This window comes from Theobroma cacao, chromosome 4 (assembly GCF_000208745.1).
Source record: "Theobroma cacao cultivar B97-61/B2 chromosome 4, Criollo_cocoa_genome_V2, whole genome shotgun sequence".
In the NCBI taxonomy this organism is placed as follows: domain Eukaryota; kingdom Viridiplantae; phylum Streptophyta; class Magnoliopsida; order Malvales; family Malvaceae; genus Theobroma; species Theobroma cacao.
Window position 1 is genome coordinate 23,767,183 of NC_030853.1, and position 20,862 is coordinate 23,788,044.

Below are 20,862 nucleotides of genomic sequence, written 5' to 3' on the forward strand. Positions count from 1 at the left end.
AATTATTCGTATCGTGTTCATATTTAACTTTATTATATTTCGTACCAACACAATTAAGACAAAAAAAAATAATTGCCATGTCTCTCTCTCTCTCTCTATATATATATATATATATATGTTTCCAAAACGTTTAATTCTACTAATCCATCTTTTGGTTGGGTAACCTGGGCTTTCACAAACAAGTATATCTATAAAATTAGGGTTGACTGTTTCTACAAATTACCTACCATGTTAGTTATTGTGCAATATAATAATGTCTCATATATTTAGTATGCAACCTTAGCTTCACCTTTTCTAAGCACCTGATGCAATTCTTCCTCTTTTAGGTTTGTATGAAGATTCTAAAGGCGGGCAAAACTTAGATGCAATATTTTGTATGTGAAGTTTATCATAATCTCGATCGAAAATAAAACTAAAACCCGAAAAATATTTGGAATTTTAATAGATTTATTTCTTGTACGCATCATGAGCTAGAAATAGTATGCATATATAATTTATTGTATTGTATTTATTATAAATCCAATTCGAGTAATGTTAAGACATACAAATGGATCTATTCTTTGTGGGGTGACCAGCTTATTCTGTAGCTCTGTTTTTCATTGAATGAGAAGACACTTGCAGGGAGAAGAAAATTCATAGTAGTTCCTTTATAACATCTTAAAGCTGCACTTCTCTGTCAAAAATCCAACTGAATGGAATACTTGGTGCTTGCCTGGCCCTTCCTTGAGCTCTCTCCTCCAGCCTTCTAATTCTTGGAGGAAGTCCACACACATAGTCTTGAGCTTGACGCCCATCCGCTGAAAGTCCAGTTAGTTCCTTCACCTTCCATCTCTCCACTAGGAACTCCAGAATATCAGCATAGTCCTTGGCAGTGTAAACCCCAATTCTTTGTGCAACAGCTGAGAAGTGGTCGAAAAGGTTGTCATCTCGGCCATCATACATCAAGTGGCCTGGCATGGAGATTTTCTTCCTCATCATGTCAGCGAAGGCCAGCAAAGTACCGTCAGGATCAATCTCAAAGAGCTTTTCGACAACTTTAGTATAGGCTGTCCCGTGGCGCTTTTCATCTGAGGCAATGCTACCACATATTTGAGCCAAGTTAATGTCCCCGTGTTTCTTAGCAAGCCTGGCTGAATTCCCATGGGAAATAAAGGTTGCCCTTTCTTGGAATGATGTGTAGATGAGTCCCAGATATGGGTTTTTCTCTGTGCCGGGATCCTGTAAATGGACAGAAGAAGAGAATTTAAAAAGATTGATCAAGAAGGGAAAGAAAGCTCTGTTTCAACACTGGACCGACTGTAACACACGAGGAATAACCTAATTAGGGGCACTTTCTACACAAATTAATTAGTGAGATTTAACAAGTGATGTGGAGCAATGCTAATATCCATGCACTTTCACAAGGTGAAACTGCAGATTAGAAAATTAAAAGAAATATAAAGGCATGTGTAGTGTGCATGGGTTTTCTCAGCCCCTTCACACTCAAAAGAAAACACCACCAAAAGACTAAAGAAAAAAATAACTTTATACATTGTGTCCTGCGGACCCCAATATGCAGTCCTTCAAAGAACTGCAAAGGATTCAAAAAACTTGTGCATGTCAAGTGCATCTGAGTAAAGCATCTTACCATTCCTGATCCAATCAAATACTGGATTGTCTTCTCAATTTGCCTCATGTCTACTCTTCCAGACAAGTGGAGATACTTATTAAGTAGATCACCATGCCTGTTTTCTTCAGCTGTCCATGCCCTCGTCCAAATTGCCCAAGGGGTAAGGCTACCACCTGTTTCATCACGAATTTCCTCTGCGCTATTAAGCATTTGTTGGTAAGTTGGAAGGGCTTCCTCTGTGATCATATCACCAATCAAAACAACGAAGTAATCGTCTGGAATCTCCTTTGCCCTTTCCCTTAGTTCTTTGACTTGCTCACCAAATCCATCAGAGGTAGGATCTGGAAGAAAATCCTGTGGTTGCCAACATTTCTCAACTGGTTTGAGGTAAATTAGAAAGTTCTTCTCAGCCCAGTCCTCCAAAGATTTAAAGATCTCAATCTTTTGCTGTGGCATGGAGTGGGTGACTTGAGCGTGCACCTCCCGAGGAGGCACGAAATGCCTTTTGAGAGTCTCGTCCTCCCTGCATTAAGTAAACGAATATGGGATTACATTCTCACGGTTCAGATCTGTCCGTAAGGACTAAAAGGCAACAATAAATACCATAAGCACAAATCCTATCTAACAAATTTGTGTTACTTAATTCATGTTCCAGAATATCCAGTACATGGGATATGCAATAACAGTGTAATGAAACAGCTTCCTATATATGTTGGCCCAAAAAATAAAAAATAGCTTTATACAGTTTAAATTCTGAAGTTTAGTTTAAATCCAGTAGATGGGAAAAGGCTTAGCTTGTCGTTGTGGTTGTCTGCATCTCTGAACATTACATCTGTAGCTACCAACTATTAAAAATTCCTTCAACTATATTGCAAAACTAGTTGCATGAAATTACTTAAAAGATGAAGGGGGAGAACTACGTTAACCATCAGGCAGTATGTCTAGAGAATCTGCTCTACGTCCATCAACTTGAATATTCTTTTCAAGACATAGATTCTATTCAACCATATTGAAACAGAGTAGCATGTAACAAATGGGAAGACAATAGGGCAAAGTTACAGTAAAGCGTCAGCTACCTTTATGTACTTTGATCAGAAAGCTGACCCGACAACAGAAATATCCTTTTGTGTACAGCATTCACAGGATTTGGAATTAAATTAAACAAAGTAATAAAAACATCACAACATATATATAGCAGCACAATGACAGAGCTACTAGACAACGCAGCATACCAAAAATACAACAGAACACTAAACTGAAACAGAATGTTGCAAACCATGCTGACCCAGAATTTGATTCTGCAAAGTTGCCTTAAGCTGAGCATTGCAAAGTCTAAGATGACTAATAGTTTTATTCCCCTTTGATTAAATGGTTAGGTCTAGTTTCATATACAGGTTAGAGATTTGATCCAATGTATCAATCAATCTCAACCCTCCTCAGTCTGTTGAAAACACTAGCCCCTTATGCTAGTCTACTCTGCTTGCCGTCCTGAATACTAACTTAGTAACTCTACTTTCTGCATTTGCTCGGTTTCTGTAAAGAGTCCACCTGGTTTGATTAAAAATTACTTGAACAGTGTTGTTTAGGTCTAAACAATCTTGGTCTCAAAGGTTTTCACAAAATGCATAACTTCAACATTTCAAAGATTATTCAAAAACTCTGCATAACAAACCAAATTAATGTACAATAATTTATAACAATAGTAGAGAGCATAATGTATAACTAAGTCATTCCCCTTATTCTTAGGTCTCCCTTTTTACCTATTTTGGTTTATTTTTTAATTAAGGAATAGCCATGGAATAACTAACCCCAACCCCTTTGGTATTTTAACTATTCCAAGCTTCATGAAATAAAACTCAAATAGACATAGTTATGAACAAAAGAAAAAAACCATGCTTACTATGTGAAATTACTAACCCTATCGTATAAAATATTATATTAATATTTTAATAATAAATTATTAAATTAATATTATTTTTAATGAAATTTTAATAAAAAGGAATTAAAAGAGAAAAAAAGATAAAAAATGAAATAAGAGGAAAATAAAAAGAAATTAAATAAAAATCATATCAATATTTTATTAATAAAATATTAACATTTTAATAATAAATTACTAAATCAAATATATTTTTAACATTGTTCTAAAAAATTGAAAGAGAAAAAAGGAAAATGATAGATAGAAAAGAAAAAGAAATTAACATAAAATATCATATTGATATTTTAACAATAAATTATTAAAAATAAATTAAAAGAGAAAAAAATGAAAAATGAAAATAGAGAAAAATAAAAAATTATTAATATTTTAATAAATAAGAAATTAAAAGTGAAAAACTGAAAAAATCAAAATAGAGAAAAAATAAATATTAATATTTAAAAAGTCAATTATTAATATTTTAACAATAACATATTAAATTATTATTTAACAATTACATTGCCAAAAATTAATAAGTTTTAAATATCTTAATATTTTTATTAAATTATAATAAAAAATATTTTTATCATTTTATTACTTATTCCTTTATTATTTCAAAACTATTTTTACCATGATTTAACATGAAAATAATGAATTTAAAAAAAGAAAAGAAAAGAAGAAGCACTTACTTGGAGGTGGAAGGAAGTCAAGTTCTCTTTGTGAAGTTGCTTTGGGTTTAGGCACCTTCACTTTTACATGCAGAAATCTTATACTTAATGTAATACCTTTTTTGAACAAATTTGATGAGTAGTGTCTTCAATGAAAAATAAAAACAATTTTTAAAAGAATGTTTAGATTAATCATAACTAATGCATATAATTAAATACTAACTGTTAACTGAATTATTCTTTTAAATATAGTCAGTTTCTAGAACTTGAGATTTCACTATTTTTTTGTTTTACATTTAAAATTTATTAAGAATTTGTATACACACACAAAAAAATAGTCATGTATCGTACCATAAATTTCATTTATTTTTTTCTTTCAAAATGCAAAAATAGAAAGTTGGCTCACCTATTTAAAACAACTTATCAAATTAATAGTTCTAGTTTTGTTAGTGGTGACACATCAAATCCTAAGCTGTCAACTTTTATGAAATCAATTTAAACACATGCACATGTCGTCAAGGATTCGAGATTTTGTAATTATAACATGTGAGCATTTAAGTTTAAAGCTAAGTATAGGTACTTAATCTTTTATTCAAAAATCAAAAAAGCTTTTATAATTATATGCTAAAAAAATAATTTGTTAAGTATAATATTACTTCAAGAAAAATATTGTGATACCTTGAGGCCCTTTTATCATTTGAAAAAGATAACAGTGTTAATTCAATTAGAAAAAAAAAATTATCATCCATGACGTTTTATTAAAAATAAAATTACTTTAATTAGGATGAAAAACAATCTTTATCTCCCTTATTTATAAATCCCCTAATTATTTCTTTTTTTGGTGCATTGAATGACATATTGATTTGTTTGAGTGTTGGTACATGGCCTTGCCTATGAGAGGCTGAGAGAGGAAGGGGGAGGGCGGACAGAGAAGAAGGGAGCAGTGGAGCACAACTGAAATATTCACTTGCTGCAGGGCCGTTGTTTATATGTAATTCGAGGAACAAAATTTGAAGAATTTTTCCTGTCTGATGCGAATTAAAAACAAAAACTAGAGGAAAGAATCTACCAAGAAGGGAGAAAAACTCAAGAAAAGAAATCAAGATCTATGATTTAACAAGAAAATAACGAATTAAAAGAAGAAGAAGAAGCACTTACTTGGAGGTGGAAGGAAGAGCAGAGGCCATGAAAAACTTGGGAGTTGTGAAGGTGGTCATTGCTGGAAGACCAAAACAAGGGAGGTTCTTATACAGACAAGTCATGGGATTACATCTCAGACCCATTGTTTGTATCTTTTGCTTATTTTGGGGTTCAAGACTTCCTTTGCTCTTTCTCTTTGTCAAGTTGTTTTTGAGCTTCGGCACCTTCACCTTTATAGGCAGAGATCTATTTCGGGGGAATTACAAAATGGGCAATGAATTGAGAATATTTTGAGTTTGCTCCCATACCCCCAAAAATATTTAGGGATGAGGAATTGAAAACACACAATCAGTGTCGATTCACTCTACCTTCAATTCATCTTTTCTATTTTTCTTTCTCTAGATTTACGATTTGCTGGCATAACGTACAATCAAAATTATAATTAATTAAACTGTAACATAAAATATAATATAAATAGCTTATATAAGAGTAAAATTAAAGCATGCGTTTTGTTATATATAAAAATTACATTTTTATATATATTTGTTTTCAAAAATATTATTTCTTTGTTGAAGTAATGATTACTCGGTGATTAGGATCATAGTTATTGAAAAGCTTTTTTGAGACTCAGAATTTTCATGCACATAAATCTTGTACAAGTCAATGAGCAATATTATTAACCTTCTCTTATTGTAACTTGTACGGCATACAGCCTCTTTAATTTTCTTTCCCACATGTAAAATATATTAGGAATTTGTATACATAATGAAATAATCCACAATGCAAGCTAGAAGATGAAACCGTGACACATGTACTACGGGATTGCATGGTGGCGACATCTTCACCGGTAAGAATTATTCCCCAACAAGAACACAACGTGTTCTTTTCACTACCATTATGAGAATGGCTGCTATGGAATCTCCAAAACCATCAGCTGCTACTCTTTGAGACTCCATGGTCGGTTGTATTCGGCTTGATTTGTTGGTATTTGTGGAAGTGGCGCAACAGCGCGGTGTTTGATGCTACCTCTATTCCAACTGCGAATCGCCTAAGTTTGGTTAGAAGCTTGTCAACTGCTACAAAAACAGCCCTTGTAGAATTTGATGGGATTTAGGTTAATAAAGGAAGGAAAGAAGAAGTTTTGATTGGATGAAGGGCTCCACAGGTTGGCTGGGTAAGTTTAAATACTGATGGAGAGTACAAGAAATCAATAGATGAAGCTTCTACAGGGGGTATCTCGCAACTCTGAAGGATCTTGGCAAGCTGGCTATGTGGCAAAGCTAGGCAAATGTTCAGCGTATAGAGCTGAATTGCGGGGAGTGCTTTATGGACTTAGACTGGCTTGGGATTCAGGGTTCAAGAAAGTGATGGTTCAAGTTGACAACAAGATGGTAGTTTAGGCGATTTCGATGGACAAGTTACTATCATGTTCGAATACGGATTTAATACATGCAATTAAAGATATCTTGCAAAAGGAGTGGGAGGTCCATCTTTTATATATTTACTGTAAAGGTAATCAGGGCCGGCCCTTGGGTGAAGCCACCCAAACAAGGACTTTAGGCTCTCAATTTGGAAAGATCTCAATTTTAAAGAAGATTTATAATTTTATAATAATTATAATATAATTAATTATATTAAAAAAATAAAAATAAAAAATATTCATCAAATTATTTGTTTTTTTACTTTTTTAATTATGTGTCTAATAAATCTCAATTTTTTATTACTTCTTTATTTCTAAAATACTATTAATTCTCAACTATATTCTCTTATTTTTAACAAACTAACAGTTACATGTATTTAATCATTTCCAACAGCTATTTTTTTCTCACTTATTTTTCTTATTTCCAATCAATAATATCTACTTTTAAAATTTTCCTTTCTTATTTGCTCTTTCTTCCTTTAACTTCAATTTTTTTCTAAAAAATACACAAAAAGTCTGTTCTTTTATTCTCTTCATAAAGTTGTGAGCTTCATTTGTGATTTGCAATAAGCATTCAACAATTAGGTACTATTGTTCTAATATTTACAGATTTTTTTACTTTAATTTAGATTTATATTATATTGTTATATTATTTTTATTTTATGTGATAGTTGATTTATTTGAATTAAAAATTTTGATTGTTGATTTTATATTAGCCATTTAAAAAATATAAGATAATTATAATAGTTAAATATTTTTAAAATAATGTTAACAATTTCAGTAAGTGTTGTTTCAGAAGAAAGAAGTTTTTCAAAACTAAAATTAATGAAATCTTATTTAAGATCAACAGTGTCTCAAGAAAGATTAAATGGATTGACTATATTATCAATTGAAAAAGAAATATTAGAAGAACTTGATTATAAAAGTTTAATTAAAAATTTTACATCTCAAAAAGCTAGAAGAATAAAATTTTAATAATTTTTTTAATTTTAATAAAAAAAGCCTCATTTGAATATTTCGCTTTAGGCTTTTGGACTTATTGGGCATCCCCTGAAGGTAATATGATAGCCGATTATATGGCTAACTATGGTTTTGATTTAATCAAGACTTATGGCTTTTTTGAACATCCTCCAATTGGAGCTAAAAAATTGTTAATGAATGACATGTTGGTAGTCTATTTTCCAAGAATGATTCAAGTATAATAAAATGAGTTTTTTGTTTAAAAAAAATTATCATCTATCATATCATAAATTTCGTTTTATTATTTGTTTAAAAAATTTAAATTTATAGTTATAGTATTGGTTCGTGGTTACACATCAATTCGTAAGTTTCAAAACCTCTTTATGAAATCAATCTAAACATATACACATGTTGTGTAGAATTTGAGATTTTATAATTATGATGTTTTCGAGCATTTAAGTTTAATGATAAGTATATGTACTTAATTTTTTGTTTAAAAAGCTAATATTAGATCTCTACTTTTTTTAACAAAAAAAATTATAATTATATGTTAAAAATAATTTATTGATTTACTTTAACTACTAAAATATCCTCATTTTGTTTTTTTTTTCTTATTTTTTCATTTCTTTTTCTTAATGTAAACATCCATGATTAAATTCCTTGAGGTAAAAATAGTTGAGAAATTTATATATATATATATATAGTTGAGTAATTAATATATATATACACTAACCATCCTCAACACCACCAAATTGAAAGAGACAAACACAAGAACACTCTAAACCTTAATTAACATATGATATATTCCAATAAGTATAAGATTATAAATAGTTAAGGAAATTTAATAAGGGATCCGATTAACGGATGCTTCTAAGTAGCTTTTAAAGTTAGTTAAATTCTAGGAGCATTTTAAAAAATAACCCTTAAAGATAAAATGTTTTTAAAAATAACTTTTTTATAATTTTAACTATATTTAGCCAAGTTGGACAAAATTACCCTTAATGAAATTACACGTTATGTACAAAAATATGTGACAAGCGATGGTTAGGTTGTTACACGCCATGTACAAAAACATGTGACAAGCCATGGTTAGGTTGTTACACGTCATGTACATTAACATGTGACAAGCCATGATTAAGTTGTTATACGCAATGTACAAAAACATGTGATAAGCTATGGTTAGGTTATTATACCCCATGTGCAAAAACATATGACAAGTCATGGTTAGGTTATTACACGCAATGTTGAAAAAAAATATTATTGTTACACGATATGGTTAGGTTGTTACACGCCATGTTGAAAAAAAATACTATTGTTACACGTCATGTATAAAAACATGTTATACACCATGGTTAAAAAAGGTTATTACACGTCATATTGAAAAAATATTGTTGTTACACGGCATATTCAAAAACATTTTGTTACACTTTAATACCTAAAATGTTATTGTTACTTACGAACCAAAATTTCAAATCCTCTCAACTCTTTTCATTTTTTTTATTTTTTTGACGATTTGGAATCGATTAAAGTGTTTCTAACATGTTTTCATAAATAAAAATATAAATTTTTTAATCTAAAATACCTACTTTGACTAAAAATAAAAAAAAATTCCTTTGAAAACCTAAGTTTATAAATTTCAAATTTTTGAGTTTATTGGTATGTTTAGGTCCTGAATTGATTCAATTAAAAGATATTTTATATATCTGTGATTATTTCTATTGTTTTAGTTTTATTCAAAATACCTAAAAATCAAATTTTCCAAATAGCCATCCATCCAAGCACGTTAAAACCATTGCTTGGTGTCTTGAAAGCGTAAGAAAAAGAAATCTGAAAACGTAAGAGAGAGAAATCAGAAGCATAGCAAACGAATGCCGAAGAGAGAAATTGATAAAATTCGAAAGAGTGAGATGGTGGGAGAGAGAAATCTGAAGTACAAATTGAGAGAAATTGTGATGAATGATTTAATTTATTTGAAAAAGTTTAAAAGGTATTTTTGTCAAGTCATGGTTGAATATGGCTAAAAACAGTTAAATTTATTTTGATAGTTATTTTTAAAATGTCTTTATAAAAAAAGGTTATTCCTCACAATTTCCTCTAAATTCATATTAAAAAAAATTTTCATTTATTACATTGTTCTCATCAAATTTAAAAACAAATAATACGTTAATTACAAAATTTTTTTATACATTATTATTTTAACAAAAAAAAAGAAACAACATGGAATCTCCACATGACAGTTACATAAATTAGACACTTAAATAGGGTACATGAACCTTTTCTCTAAAAAACAATTAATAGCACTCGTGAATTTCAATGAACCATGTACTTAAAACTCCGTCTAATGATAAATTTTTTTGTTATTTATTTTTTTACTATTTTCCTTGTATTTTTTTTATAATAAAGAAATATAAAATACTACTCTCTTTGTTTCATTTTGTTTATTTTTTATTGACTTTTTTTATTAAATGAATTCAATTTTGATTTTTTAAAACATTATACAAAATTAAAATCTCAAAAAATATGTTTTGAAAAGTTTGGAATTCAAGATTTACAAACTTTATTTTTAAAAATCTTATAATTTTATAAAAAATAATTATCAAAATTAAATTTATTTAATAAAAATAAATAAATAAACAAAATGAGACAAAAAGAGTAATATCTACAGGAGAAATTAACCTTATCTCAATAACTTTTAAATTAATATTATTACACTTAAATGGAAAATAACTTTATAAAAGACCTTTAGACGACGTGACCATTTAAAAGAGAGAGCTCTTGAAATAAGCCAAGTTAGTTGCGCAAAAACAAATAATTACACATTGGCCCTTTAGTATTAAGAAAATATGTAATATGCTACCTGAATTTTAATTTCCTCAATTGGGTTAGTCTAATTAATAATATCGTTAACACAATCCACCTATATGGCATTGAGCCAATAGGATCGCACCATGTGTATGCCATGCGTGAAATATAAATTATTCATTATATGTTTGAATTTCTACTGCGGAGGATCATAAAATTTGAGTTTTTTTCTTTTAAAAAAATTATGACATGCTTGAAGTCTTGGTTTGACCCACTTTCATTAACTTTAGAATAAATTAATTATTTAGTCATTTAAATTTTTAAATTTTTTATTTTTCGTTATTTAGTTTTGGAAATAATNTTCTTTTAAAAAATTATGACATGCTTGAAGTCTTGGTTTGACCCACTTTCATTAACTTTAGAATAAATTAATTATTTAGTCATTTAAATTTTTAAATTTTTTATTTTTCGTTATTTAGTTTTGGAAATAATGTATTGTTCATTGATGTTATATAAAATGGTGCATTCTTAATCATCCAACTTTGAAACAAGATTGACGAATCTCAATTTTGTATTCACGTCATAATTTTTATGTTACAAAATGATAATTTAAAGTAATGACATGAACTTGACCACTTCACATAAATATGATGAAATGAAATGTCGAACAAAAACAAAAACACGTTAATAGTGTGTAAGAGTTTGAGGACAAAAGATGTAGTGTTTATATAACATTAATGATTAAAATAAAAATATTTTAAAAACTTAGATGACTAAATTAATAATTTTGTTAGACTTATTATTTCAATTTTATTCTAAATTTTGAAATGACAAATAAGTGAACAAAATTATTTTTCAAATGTTAAAATAAGTTCAAAAAGTCTACAACTTCTAATAATGAAAAGGAACGTAATTGCAAAGGTAAAGTCATTATAATCAGTTAACAGGATGTCATTCCATTAGCTCACGGAGGAAATGTTATTTTCGCTCAATCGAGGAAAAGTTCAATTTTTTTCCTGAATTATTTCTGACTTCTTTTTCTTTCTTCTTCCTTTTTCTTTCTTCTTCTCTTACCTTTCTTTAAGTCAACGTTTGCCAGAAAAGATGGGTGCAAGGAGGACGATGAGAAAAAAAAAAATAAAAGGTAACATCTTGAGTGATTATATCTTAACCAAGTTAGAAGGTAATTTGAGTAGGTTAAATAAAAGATAGAGTGGTTGTATGTGATCCATAAAAGGTATTGCATTATAAGATTATGTTTGTACTAAATTTCATTTCAATAGTGGATTTTAAAATTCGTTAGTGAATCAAAAGGAAAGGACAAAGGTAGTAATTTTATTTTATAGAATTATTTTAATCTAATTTGTTCTTAAATGTTGCTAGGTTCTTAATTTTTAATTAAAATTTAGTTATTTTTAATTGTTTTTACAATTAGTTTATTTTTATTAAGTTATTTTAATTTTATGTTTATTTACTTTAATTCGACTTTTATTTATTAGTTTTTATGCATTTGTAGGATTTAAGGAAATAAGGCTTAATTTTGGAAAATAAGGTGTTTGAAAGACCAAAATTTTGTTTGCATATGCTTCAATATTTTGCCCATAACTTTTACTACAAAATTCCAAATGATACGGATTCTTGAGCCATTGGAAAGCTAAGAAATAGAGCTACAACTTTCATATATCACTTTGCCCAGTTCTACTTCGAAGACAGAGAAAATTGCATCGGAAGGTGACTGGACATAATGCTGCAGGAATGGTAATTTTGAAAAATGATATTTGATATTTGAGCCTCACCCAATTAAAATCAGTAGGTTAACTTAGGAGATTTTAAGAGAAGAAAACTCCAGAGTTATACGCTGGCATTGATATTTGAAGATGCCATTAGACCCAACACAGAGCTAGTTACCAACTACAATGCTGATTTGCTTGGAAGATAATAGCTTACCAAGTAAGGGTCATGGAATCCTTTCGACTTCTGCTGCTTTCCTATATCTTCACATTTTGTGCCATTATTTTTATAATTATAAGATTAGATGGGGTAGAATATATTGGGGTATGTACGATGCATGCATGAATTCCTTTAGATATCTGGGTATGGGGCCGAGATACTGTTACTGAGGGGAAGCAATGGTCAATTTTCTTAGAACTCTCGCCTCGCCATTTTCAGACTTGAGATTTGCATTTTGCTCCCCTTGAGTCTGCTTATATATCTACACTTGATAATTTTGGATGAAACACAATAACATGATACGAAAAGATACAGAATTAAATAGATTTGAGTTTAATTTTATCGTGTTTTATGTCTTAACCGTGTCAAACAAAATTAATATATTTAAACACACTTAATTAATCATATGAATCGTATTTAAAAGTGTATAAGTAACACGTTTAATTTTAATGATAGATTTTATTAATATGATGATGAATTTTATGTATGTTATTTATATTAAATTTTATTATATTTAATGTTATTATTATTTTGTTATAATTATTTTAATAATATTGAATTTAAATTTGAATAATAAAATTATATTTAATAGTAAATATATTAAGTTAATCCCGTTAAATGTGTTGGAAAAAAATTATGTTAATCGTTTAATCGTATTTATTAGTCGTATTGTGTTGTATAAAAAATCTTAATATGTTTAATAAATATGTTGATCGTGTCATGTCTTGTTACACGATTAGTAAATATATTTGTATACGTGTTTTAGATGCTAATATAAATAATTATTCGGATCATGTTCATATTTAATCTTACCATATTTCATGTTGACGCAATTAAGATATAAAAATACGAATTAATGCCAAGTCTATAATATATATATATATATGTTTTCAAAACGTTTAATTCTACTAATCCATCTTTTGGCTGAGTGAACTGGACTTTCACAAACAAGTATGTCTATAAAATTAGGGTTGACTGTTTCTACAAATTAATATTCTAATTCTGGTATTAAAGTCTTGCCTACCATGTTAGTTATTGTGCAATATAATAATGTCTCATATATTTACTATGCAATCTTAGCTTCACCTTTTCTAAGCACTTGATGCAATTCTTCCTCTTTTAGGCTTGTATGAAGATTCTAAAGGCGGGCAAAATTTAGATGCAATATCTTGTATGTGAAGTTTATCATAATCTCGATCGAAAATAAAACTAAAACCCGAAAAATATTTGCAATTTTAATAGATTTATTTCTTGTACGCATCATGAGCTAGAAATAGTACGCATATATAATTTATTGTATTGTATTTATTATAAATCCCATTCGAGTAATGTTAAGACATACAAATGGATCTATTCTTTGTGGGTTGACCAGTTCATTCTATTGCTCTGTTTTTCATTGAATGAGAAGACACTTGCAGGGAGAGGAAAATTCATAGTAGTTCCTTTATAACATCTTAAACTTCTCTGTCAAAAATCCAACTGAATGGAATCCTTGGTGCGTGCTTGGCCCTTCCTTGAGCTCTCTCCTCCAGCCTTCTAATTCCTGGAGGAAGTCCACACACATAGTCTTGAGCTTGACGCCCATCCGCTGAAAGTCCAGTTAGTTCCTTCACCTTCCAACTCTCCACCAGGAACTCCAGAATATCAGCATAGTCCTTGGCAGTGTAAACCCCAATTCTTTGCGCAACAGCAGAGAAGTGGTCGAAAAGGTTGTCATCTCGGCCATCATACATCAAGTGGCCTGGCATGGAGATTTTCTTCCTCATCATGTCAGCGAAGGCCAGCAAAGTACCGTCAGGATCAATCTCAAAGAGCTTTTCGACAACTTTAGTATAGGCTGTCCCGTGGCGCTTTTCATCTGAGGCAATGCTACCACATATTTGAGCCAAGTTAATGTCCCCGTGTTTCTTAGCAAGCCTGGCTGAATTCCCATGGGAAATAAAAGTTGCCCTTTCTTGGAATGATATGTAGATGAGTCCCAGATATGGGTTTTTCTCTGTGCCGGGATCCTATAAATGGACAGAAGAAGAGAATTTAAAAAGATTGATCAAGAAGGGAAAAAGAGCTCTGTTTTAACACTGGACCGACTGTAACACACGAGGAATAACCTAATTAGGGGCACTTTCTACACAAATTAATTAGTGAGATTTAACAAGTGATGTGGAGCAATGCTAATATCCATGCACTTTCACAAGGTGTAACTGCAGATTAGAAAATTAAAAGAAATATAAAGGCATGTGTAGTGTGCATGGGTTTTCTCAGCCCCTTCACACTCAAAAGAAAACACCACCAAAAGACTAAAGAAAAAAATAACTTTATAAATTGTGTCCTGCAGACCCCAATATGCAGTCCTTCAAAGAACTGCAAAGGATTCAAAAAACTTGTGCATGTCAAGTGCATCTGAGTTAAGCATCTTACCATTCCTGATCCAATCAAATACTGGATTGTCTTCTCAATTTGCCTCATGTCTACTCTTCCAGACAAGTAGAGATACTTATTAAGTAGATCACCATGCCTGTTTTCTTCAGCTGTCCATGCCCTCGTCCAAATTGCCCAAGGGGTAAGGCTACCACCTGTTTCATCACGAGTTTCCTCAGCGCTATTAAGCATTTGTTGGTAAGTTGGAAGGGCTTCCTCTGTGATCATATCACCAATCAAAACAACGAAGTAATCGTCTGGAATCTCCTTTGCCCTTTCCCTTAGTTCTTTGACTTGCTCACCAAATCCATCAGAGGTAGGATCTGGAAGAAAATCCTGCGGTTGCCAACATTTCTCAACTGGTTTGAGGTAAATTAGAAAGTTCTTCTCAGCCCAGTCCTCCAAAGATTTAAAGATCTCAATCTTTTGCTGTGGCATGGAGTGGGTGACTTGAACGTGCACCTCCCGAGGAGGCACGAAATGCGTTTTGAGAGTCTCATCCTCTCTGCATTAAGTAAACGAATATGGGATTACATTCTCACGGTTCAGATCTGTCCGTAAGGACTAAAAGGCAACAATAAATATCATAAGCACAAATCCTATCTAACAAATTTGTGTTACTTAATTCATGTTCCAGAATATCCAGTACATGGGATATGCAATAACAGTGTAATGAAACAGCTTCATATATATGTTGGCCCAAAAAATAAAAAATAGCTTTATACAGTTTAAATTCTGAAGTTTAGTTTAAATCCAGTAGATGGGAAAAGGCTTAGCTTGTCGTTGTGGTTGTCTGCATCTCTGAACATTACATCTGTAGCTACCAACTATTAAAAATTCCTTCAACTATATTGCAAAACTAGTTGCATGAAATTACTTCAAAGATGAAGAAGGAGAACTACGTTAACCATCAGGCAGTATGTCTAGAGAATCTGCTCTACGTCCACCAACTTGAATATTCTTTTCAAGATATAGATTCTATTCAACCATATTGAAACAGAGTAGCATGTAAAAAATGGGAAGACAATAGGGCAAAGTTACAGTAAAGCGTCAGCTACCTATATGTACTTTGATCAGAAAGCTGAGCCGACAACAGAAGTATCCTTTTGTGTAGAGCATTCACAGGATTGGGAATTAAATTAAACAAAGTAATAAAAACATCACAACATATATATACCAGCACAATGACAGATCTACTAGACAAAACGCAGCATACCATAAATACAACAGAACAATAAACTGAAACAGAATGCTGCAAACCATGCTGACCCAGAATTTGATTCTGCAAAGTTGTCTTAAGCTGAGTATTGCAAAGTCTAAGATAACTAATAGTTTTATTCCCCTTTGATTAAATGGTTAGGTCTAGTTTCATGTACAGGTGAGAGATTTGATCCAATGTATCAATCAATCTCAACCCTTCTCAGTCTGTTGAAAACACTAGCCCCTGATGCTAGTCCACTCTGCTTGCCGTCCTGAATACTAACTTAGTAACTCCACTTTCTGCATTTGCTCGGTTTCTGTAAAGAGTCCACCTGGTTTGATTAAAAATTACTTTAACAGTGTTGTTTAGGTCTAAACCATCTTGGTCTCAAAGGTTTTCACAAAATGCATAACTTCAACATTTCAAAGATTATTCAAAAACTCTGCATAACAAACCAAATTAATGTATAATAATTTATAACAATAGTAGAGAGCATAATGTATAACTAAGTCATTCCCCTTATTCTTAGGTCTCCCTTTTTACCTATTTTGGTTTATTTTTTAATTAAGGAATAGCCATGGAATAACTAATACCAACCCCTTTGGTATTTTAACCATTCCAAGCTTCATCAAACAGAACTCAAATACATATGAACAAAAAAAAAACCATGCTTATTATGTGAAATTACTAACCCTATCACATAAAATATTATATTAATATTTTAATAATAAATTATCAAATTAATATTTTTTAATGAAATTTTAATAAAAGGAATTAAAAGAGAAAAAAAGATAAAAAATAAAAAGAAATTAAATAAAAATCATATTAACATTTTATTAATAAAATATTAACATTGTAATAATAAATTACTAAATCAAATATATTTTGAATATTGTCCTAAAAAAATTGAAAGGGAAAAATGGAAAAATGATAGATAGAAAGGAAAAAGAACTTAACATAAAATATCATATTAATATTTTTAATAATAAATTATTAAAAATAAATTAAAAGAGAAAAAATGAAAAATGAAAATAGATAAAAATAAAAAATTATAAATATTGTTATATTTTAATAAATAAGAAATTAAAAGAGAAAAACTGGAAAAATCAAAATAGAGAAAAAATAAATATTAATATTAATATTTAAAAAATCAATTTTTAATATTTTAACAATAACATATTAAATTATTATTTAATAATTACATTGCCAAAAATTAATAATTTTTAAATATCTTAAAATTTTTATTAAACTATAATAAAAAATATTTTTATCATTTTATTACTTATTCTTTTATTATTTCAAAACTATTTTTACTATCATAATTAAAATTTCATTTTACAAACCAAACTATATAATATCAATGTTATCCTATTCTTACATGATTTTATTCATATATAATAATTATTCTATTTTGTTATATGTTATTCTGCGAACTAAACATGTAAAAGTTTAGATCCAAAGTCTTTGATCTCATCAGTGAAGTAAGTTAACCATAATCTTTGACTTGAAAATTTTAATCATACTTAAGGATAAAAGAGTACATTTAGTTTCCTTTTTAATAATTTTAAAACGGATCATTTCCTTCCTAATAATTATTTATATTAATGGTCAGCAAACTCAAATTATTTGTACTCCGTTGCCCTTATAATTTCCCTTTATTTCTTTTTTGTTGTATTGAATTGACATATTGATTTGCTTGAGTGTTCTGTCACAGTCCGGAAAACTGTGACACGCACAGCTTACAAAATTAGTCAAGAAAACAGCACAAGCAGGTGCCGCATACCTCTCAAAGCTAAAAATCAACTCCAGGAGAACATCGATTGGGGACCCATCAATAATTAACGCGTCGTAAACACACCACACCACCCGGTTTTGCAAGACTGTGCAACGCGTGCAAGGAAGATTGCACAAAGAGCCCAACTTCAAGAGGGCTACGTAAATAGGATAATTTGTTTGAAATATAATTCTTGTGTATAATCATCTATATATTTTATTTGCATTAAATTTTAGATTAATCATAAAATATTTATTTACTTTAATTTTTTATTATTTGTCTCTAGTTGTACTAAACAACAGAAGTAAAATTTTTTTAAGATTCGCAATAAGCTATTATAAATAGCATCTTTAGATTTAAGGAAAAAGGAATTGGAGTCAATTGCCCCAGTAATCATTAATTCTAAGCATTCTAGGTTATTTGTTTTCTTTTGAAAATAATATAATTATTTTTTTTCAAAATCTTTTCCTCAAATTCAATTATATTTGCTAGTGTAAGTTTTTAGACTTACTTAGGCTTTTTCCTCAAATATGTTCTATGATTTAACATTAATAGTTCTAGTTTTGTTAGTGGGTACACATCAAACCCTAAGCTTTCAACTTTTATGAAATCAATTTAAACACATGCACGTGTCGTCAAGGATTCGAGATTTTGTAATTATAACATGAGAGCATTTAAGTTTAAAGGTACTTAATCTTTTATTCAAAAATAAAAAAATATTATAATTATATGCTAAAAAAATAATTTGTTAAGTATAATATTACTTCAAGAAAAATATTGTGATACCTTGAGGCCCTTTTATCATTTGAAAAAGATAACAGTGTTAATTCAATTAGAAAAAAAATTATCATCCATGATGTTTTATTAAAAATAAACTTAATTTAATTAGTATGAAAAACAATCTTTATCTCCCTTATTTATCATTCCCCTAATTATTTCTTTTTTTGGTGCATTGAATGACATATTGATTCGCTTGAGTGTTGGTACATGGCCTTGCCTATGAGAGGCTGAGAGAGAAAGAGGGAGGGCGGACGGAGAAGCAGGGAGCAGTGGAATTTGACTGAGAAAGAAAGACTAATTATTTATTTGAATTAATTAATTTTGGCTTTTAATACTTATTTATCGATAAATTTACAATTATGCATCAAAATTTATCATTCTTGAATTTTGAATTAATGAACAATCTCTTATCAAAAGTTATCGCTGTTACAAAAAGCTATCATACCTTTTTCATTAGTCTCTTTCCAAATAATTTTCTCACCCTTTAACTTGTAATCTGATAATTAAGATTAATTTTTTCAATAAATGTTAGACACGACATATTATAATTGTTAAAGGTCAAGTAGCACGCAAAAAGCACTTCGTCTTTGTCGGGAGCGTTGAGCGAAACTTCCCAAAATAACTCCAGAGGAAAAAAAGGCCAAAGCTAGAGGAAAGAATCTACCAAGAAGGGAGAAAAACTCAAGAAAAGAAATCAAGATCTATGATTTAACAAGAAAATAACGAATTAAAAGAAGAAGAAGAAGCACTTACTTGGAGGTGGAAGGAAGAGCAGAGGCCATGAAAAACTTGGGAGTTGTGAAGGTGGCCATTGCTGGAAGACCAAAACAAGGGAGGTTCTTATACAGACAAGTCATGGGATTACATCTCAGACCCATTGTTTGTGTCCTTTGCTTATTTTGGGGTTCAAGACTCCCTTTGCTCTTTCTCTTTGTCAAGTTGTTTTTGGGCTTCGGCACCTTCACTTTTATACGCAGAGATCTATTTCGGGGGAATTACAAAATGGGCAATGAATTGAGAATATTTTGAGTTTGCTCCCATACCCCCAAAAATATTTAGGGATAAGGAATTGAAAAAACACAATCAGTTTCGATTCACTCTACCTTCAAATCATCTTTTCTATTTTTCTTTCTCTCGATTTACTATTTGCTGTCATAAAGTACCATGAAAATTATAATTAATTAAACTGTAACATAAAATATAATATAGATAGCTTATATAAAAGTGAAATTAAAGCATGCGTTTTGTTATATATGAAATTTACATTTTTATATATATTTTTTCAAAAATATTATTTCTTTGTTGAAGTAATGATTGATCGGTGATTAGGATCATAGTTATTGAAAAGCTTGTTTGAGACTCAGAATTTTCATGCACATAAATCTTGTACAAGTCAATGAGCAATATTATTAACCTTCTCTTATTGTAACTTGTAAGGCATAAAGCCTCTTTAATTTTCTTTCCCACATGTAAAATATATTAGGAATTTGTATACACAATAAAAAAATTATCATCTATCATACTATAAATTTCGTTTTATTATTTTTTTAAATTCAAAATTAATAGTTATAGTACTGGTTAGTGGTTACACATCAATTCATAAGTTTCAAATCTCTTTATAAAATCAATCTACACATATACGTATGTTGTGAAGAATTCGAGATTTTATAATTACAATGTTCGAGCATTTAAATTTAATGATAAGTATATACACTTAATTCTTTGTTTAAAAAGCTGATATTAGATCTCTACTTCTTTGAACAAAAAAATTTGCAATTATATGTTAAAAAATAATTTATTGATTTACTTTAACTACTAAAATATCCTCATTTTGTTTTTTTTTCTTATTTTTTCATTTCTTTTTTTTAATGTAAACCTCCATGATTAAATTCCTTGAGGCAAAAATAGTTGAGAAATAACGGATGCTTCTAAGTAGCTTTTAAAGTTAGTTAAATTCTATATTAAAAAATATTTTTCATTTATTACATTGTTCTCATCCAATTTAAAAACAAATAATACGTTAATTACAAACTTTTTTTATAAATTATTATTTTAACAAAAAAAAAAGGAAACAACATGGAATCTCCACATGACAATTACATAAATTAGACACTTAAATAGGATACATGAACCTTTTCTCTAAAAAAAAAAATTAATAGCAGTCATGAATTTCAATGAACAATGTACTTAAAACTCCGTCTACTGATAAATATTTTTGTTATTTATTT

General features: G+C 29.6%; 2 protein-coding genes across 3 annotated transcripts; both read right to left on the reverse strand.

Moving 5' to 3' along the window:
• On the reverse strand, positions 467 to 5,547 carry LOC18602347 (stearoyl-[acyl-carrier-protein] 9-desaturase, chloroplastic). Of its 2 annotated transcripts, none has more exons than XM_018118630.1 (3): positions 5,348 to 5,547; positions 1,628 to 2,132; positions 467 to 1,218 (listed from the first exon to the last, which is right to left on the reverse strand). In XM_018118630.1, exons 1-3 carry the CDS (start codon positions 5,470 to 5,472, stop codon positions 658 to 660), a joined length of 1,191 nt encoding a protein of 396 aa, XP_017974119.1. In that variant the 5' UTR covers positions 5,473 to 5,547; the 3' UTR covers positions 467 to 657. The 2 variants fall into 2 exon arrangements, with proteins under 2 accessions (XP_017974119.1, XP_017974120.1); XM_018118631.1 differs by lacking the exon at positions 5,348 to 5,547 and adding an exon at positions 4,211 to 4,276.
• LOC18602345 (stearoyl-[acyl-carrier-protein] 9-desaturase, chloroplastic) lies at positions 13,725 to 19,642 on the reverse strand. Its single transcript, XM_018118686.1, has 3 exons — positions 19,388 to 19,642; positions 14,880 to 15,384; positions 13,725 to 14,470 (listed from the first exon to the last, which is right to left on the reverse strand). The coding sequence occupies exons 1-3, from the start codon at positions 19,510 to 19,512 to the stop codon at positions 13,916 to 13,918; spliced, it is 1,185 nt and encodes a 394-aa protein (XP_017974175.1). The 5' UTR covers positions 19,513 to 19,642; the 3' UTR covers positions 13,725 to 13,915.

Coding starts and splice junctions, on each gene's coding strand:
- LOC18602345 (XM_018118686.1), bottom strand. CDS start 19,512: ATGGGTCTGAGATGTAATCCCATGACTTGTCTGTATAAGAACCTCCCT. Junction 15,385..19,387: donor GCTCTTCCTTCCACCTCCAA/GTAAGTGCTTCT, acceptor TACTTAATGCAG/AGAGGATGAGACTCTCAAAA. Junction 14,471..14,879: donor ATTTGATTGGATCAGGAATG/GTAAGATGCTTA, acceptor GTCCATTTATAG/GATCCCGGCACAGAGAAAAA.
- LOC18602347 (XM_018118630.1), bottom strand. CDS start 5,472: ATGGGTCTGAGATGTAATCCCATGACTTGTCTGTATAAGAACCTCCCT. Junction 2,133..5,347: donor GCTCTTCCTTCCACCTCCAA/GTAAGTGCTTCT, acceptor TACTTAATGCAG/GGAGGACGAGACTCTCAAAA. Junction 1,219..1,627: donor ATTTGATTGGATCAGGAATG/GTAAGATGCTTT, acceptor GTCCATTTACAG/GATCCCGGCACAGAGAAAAA.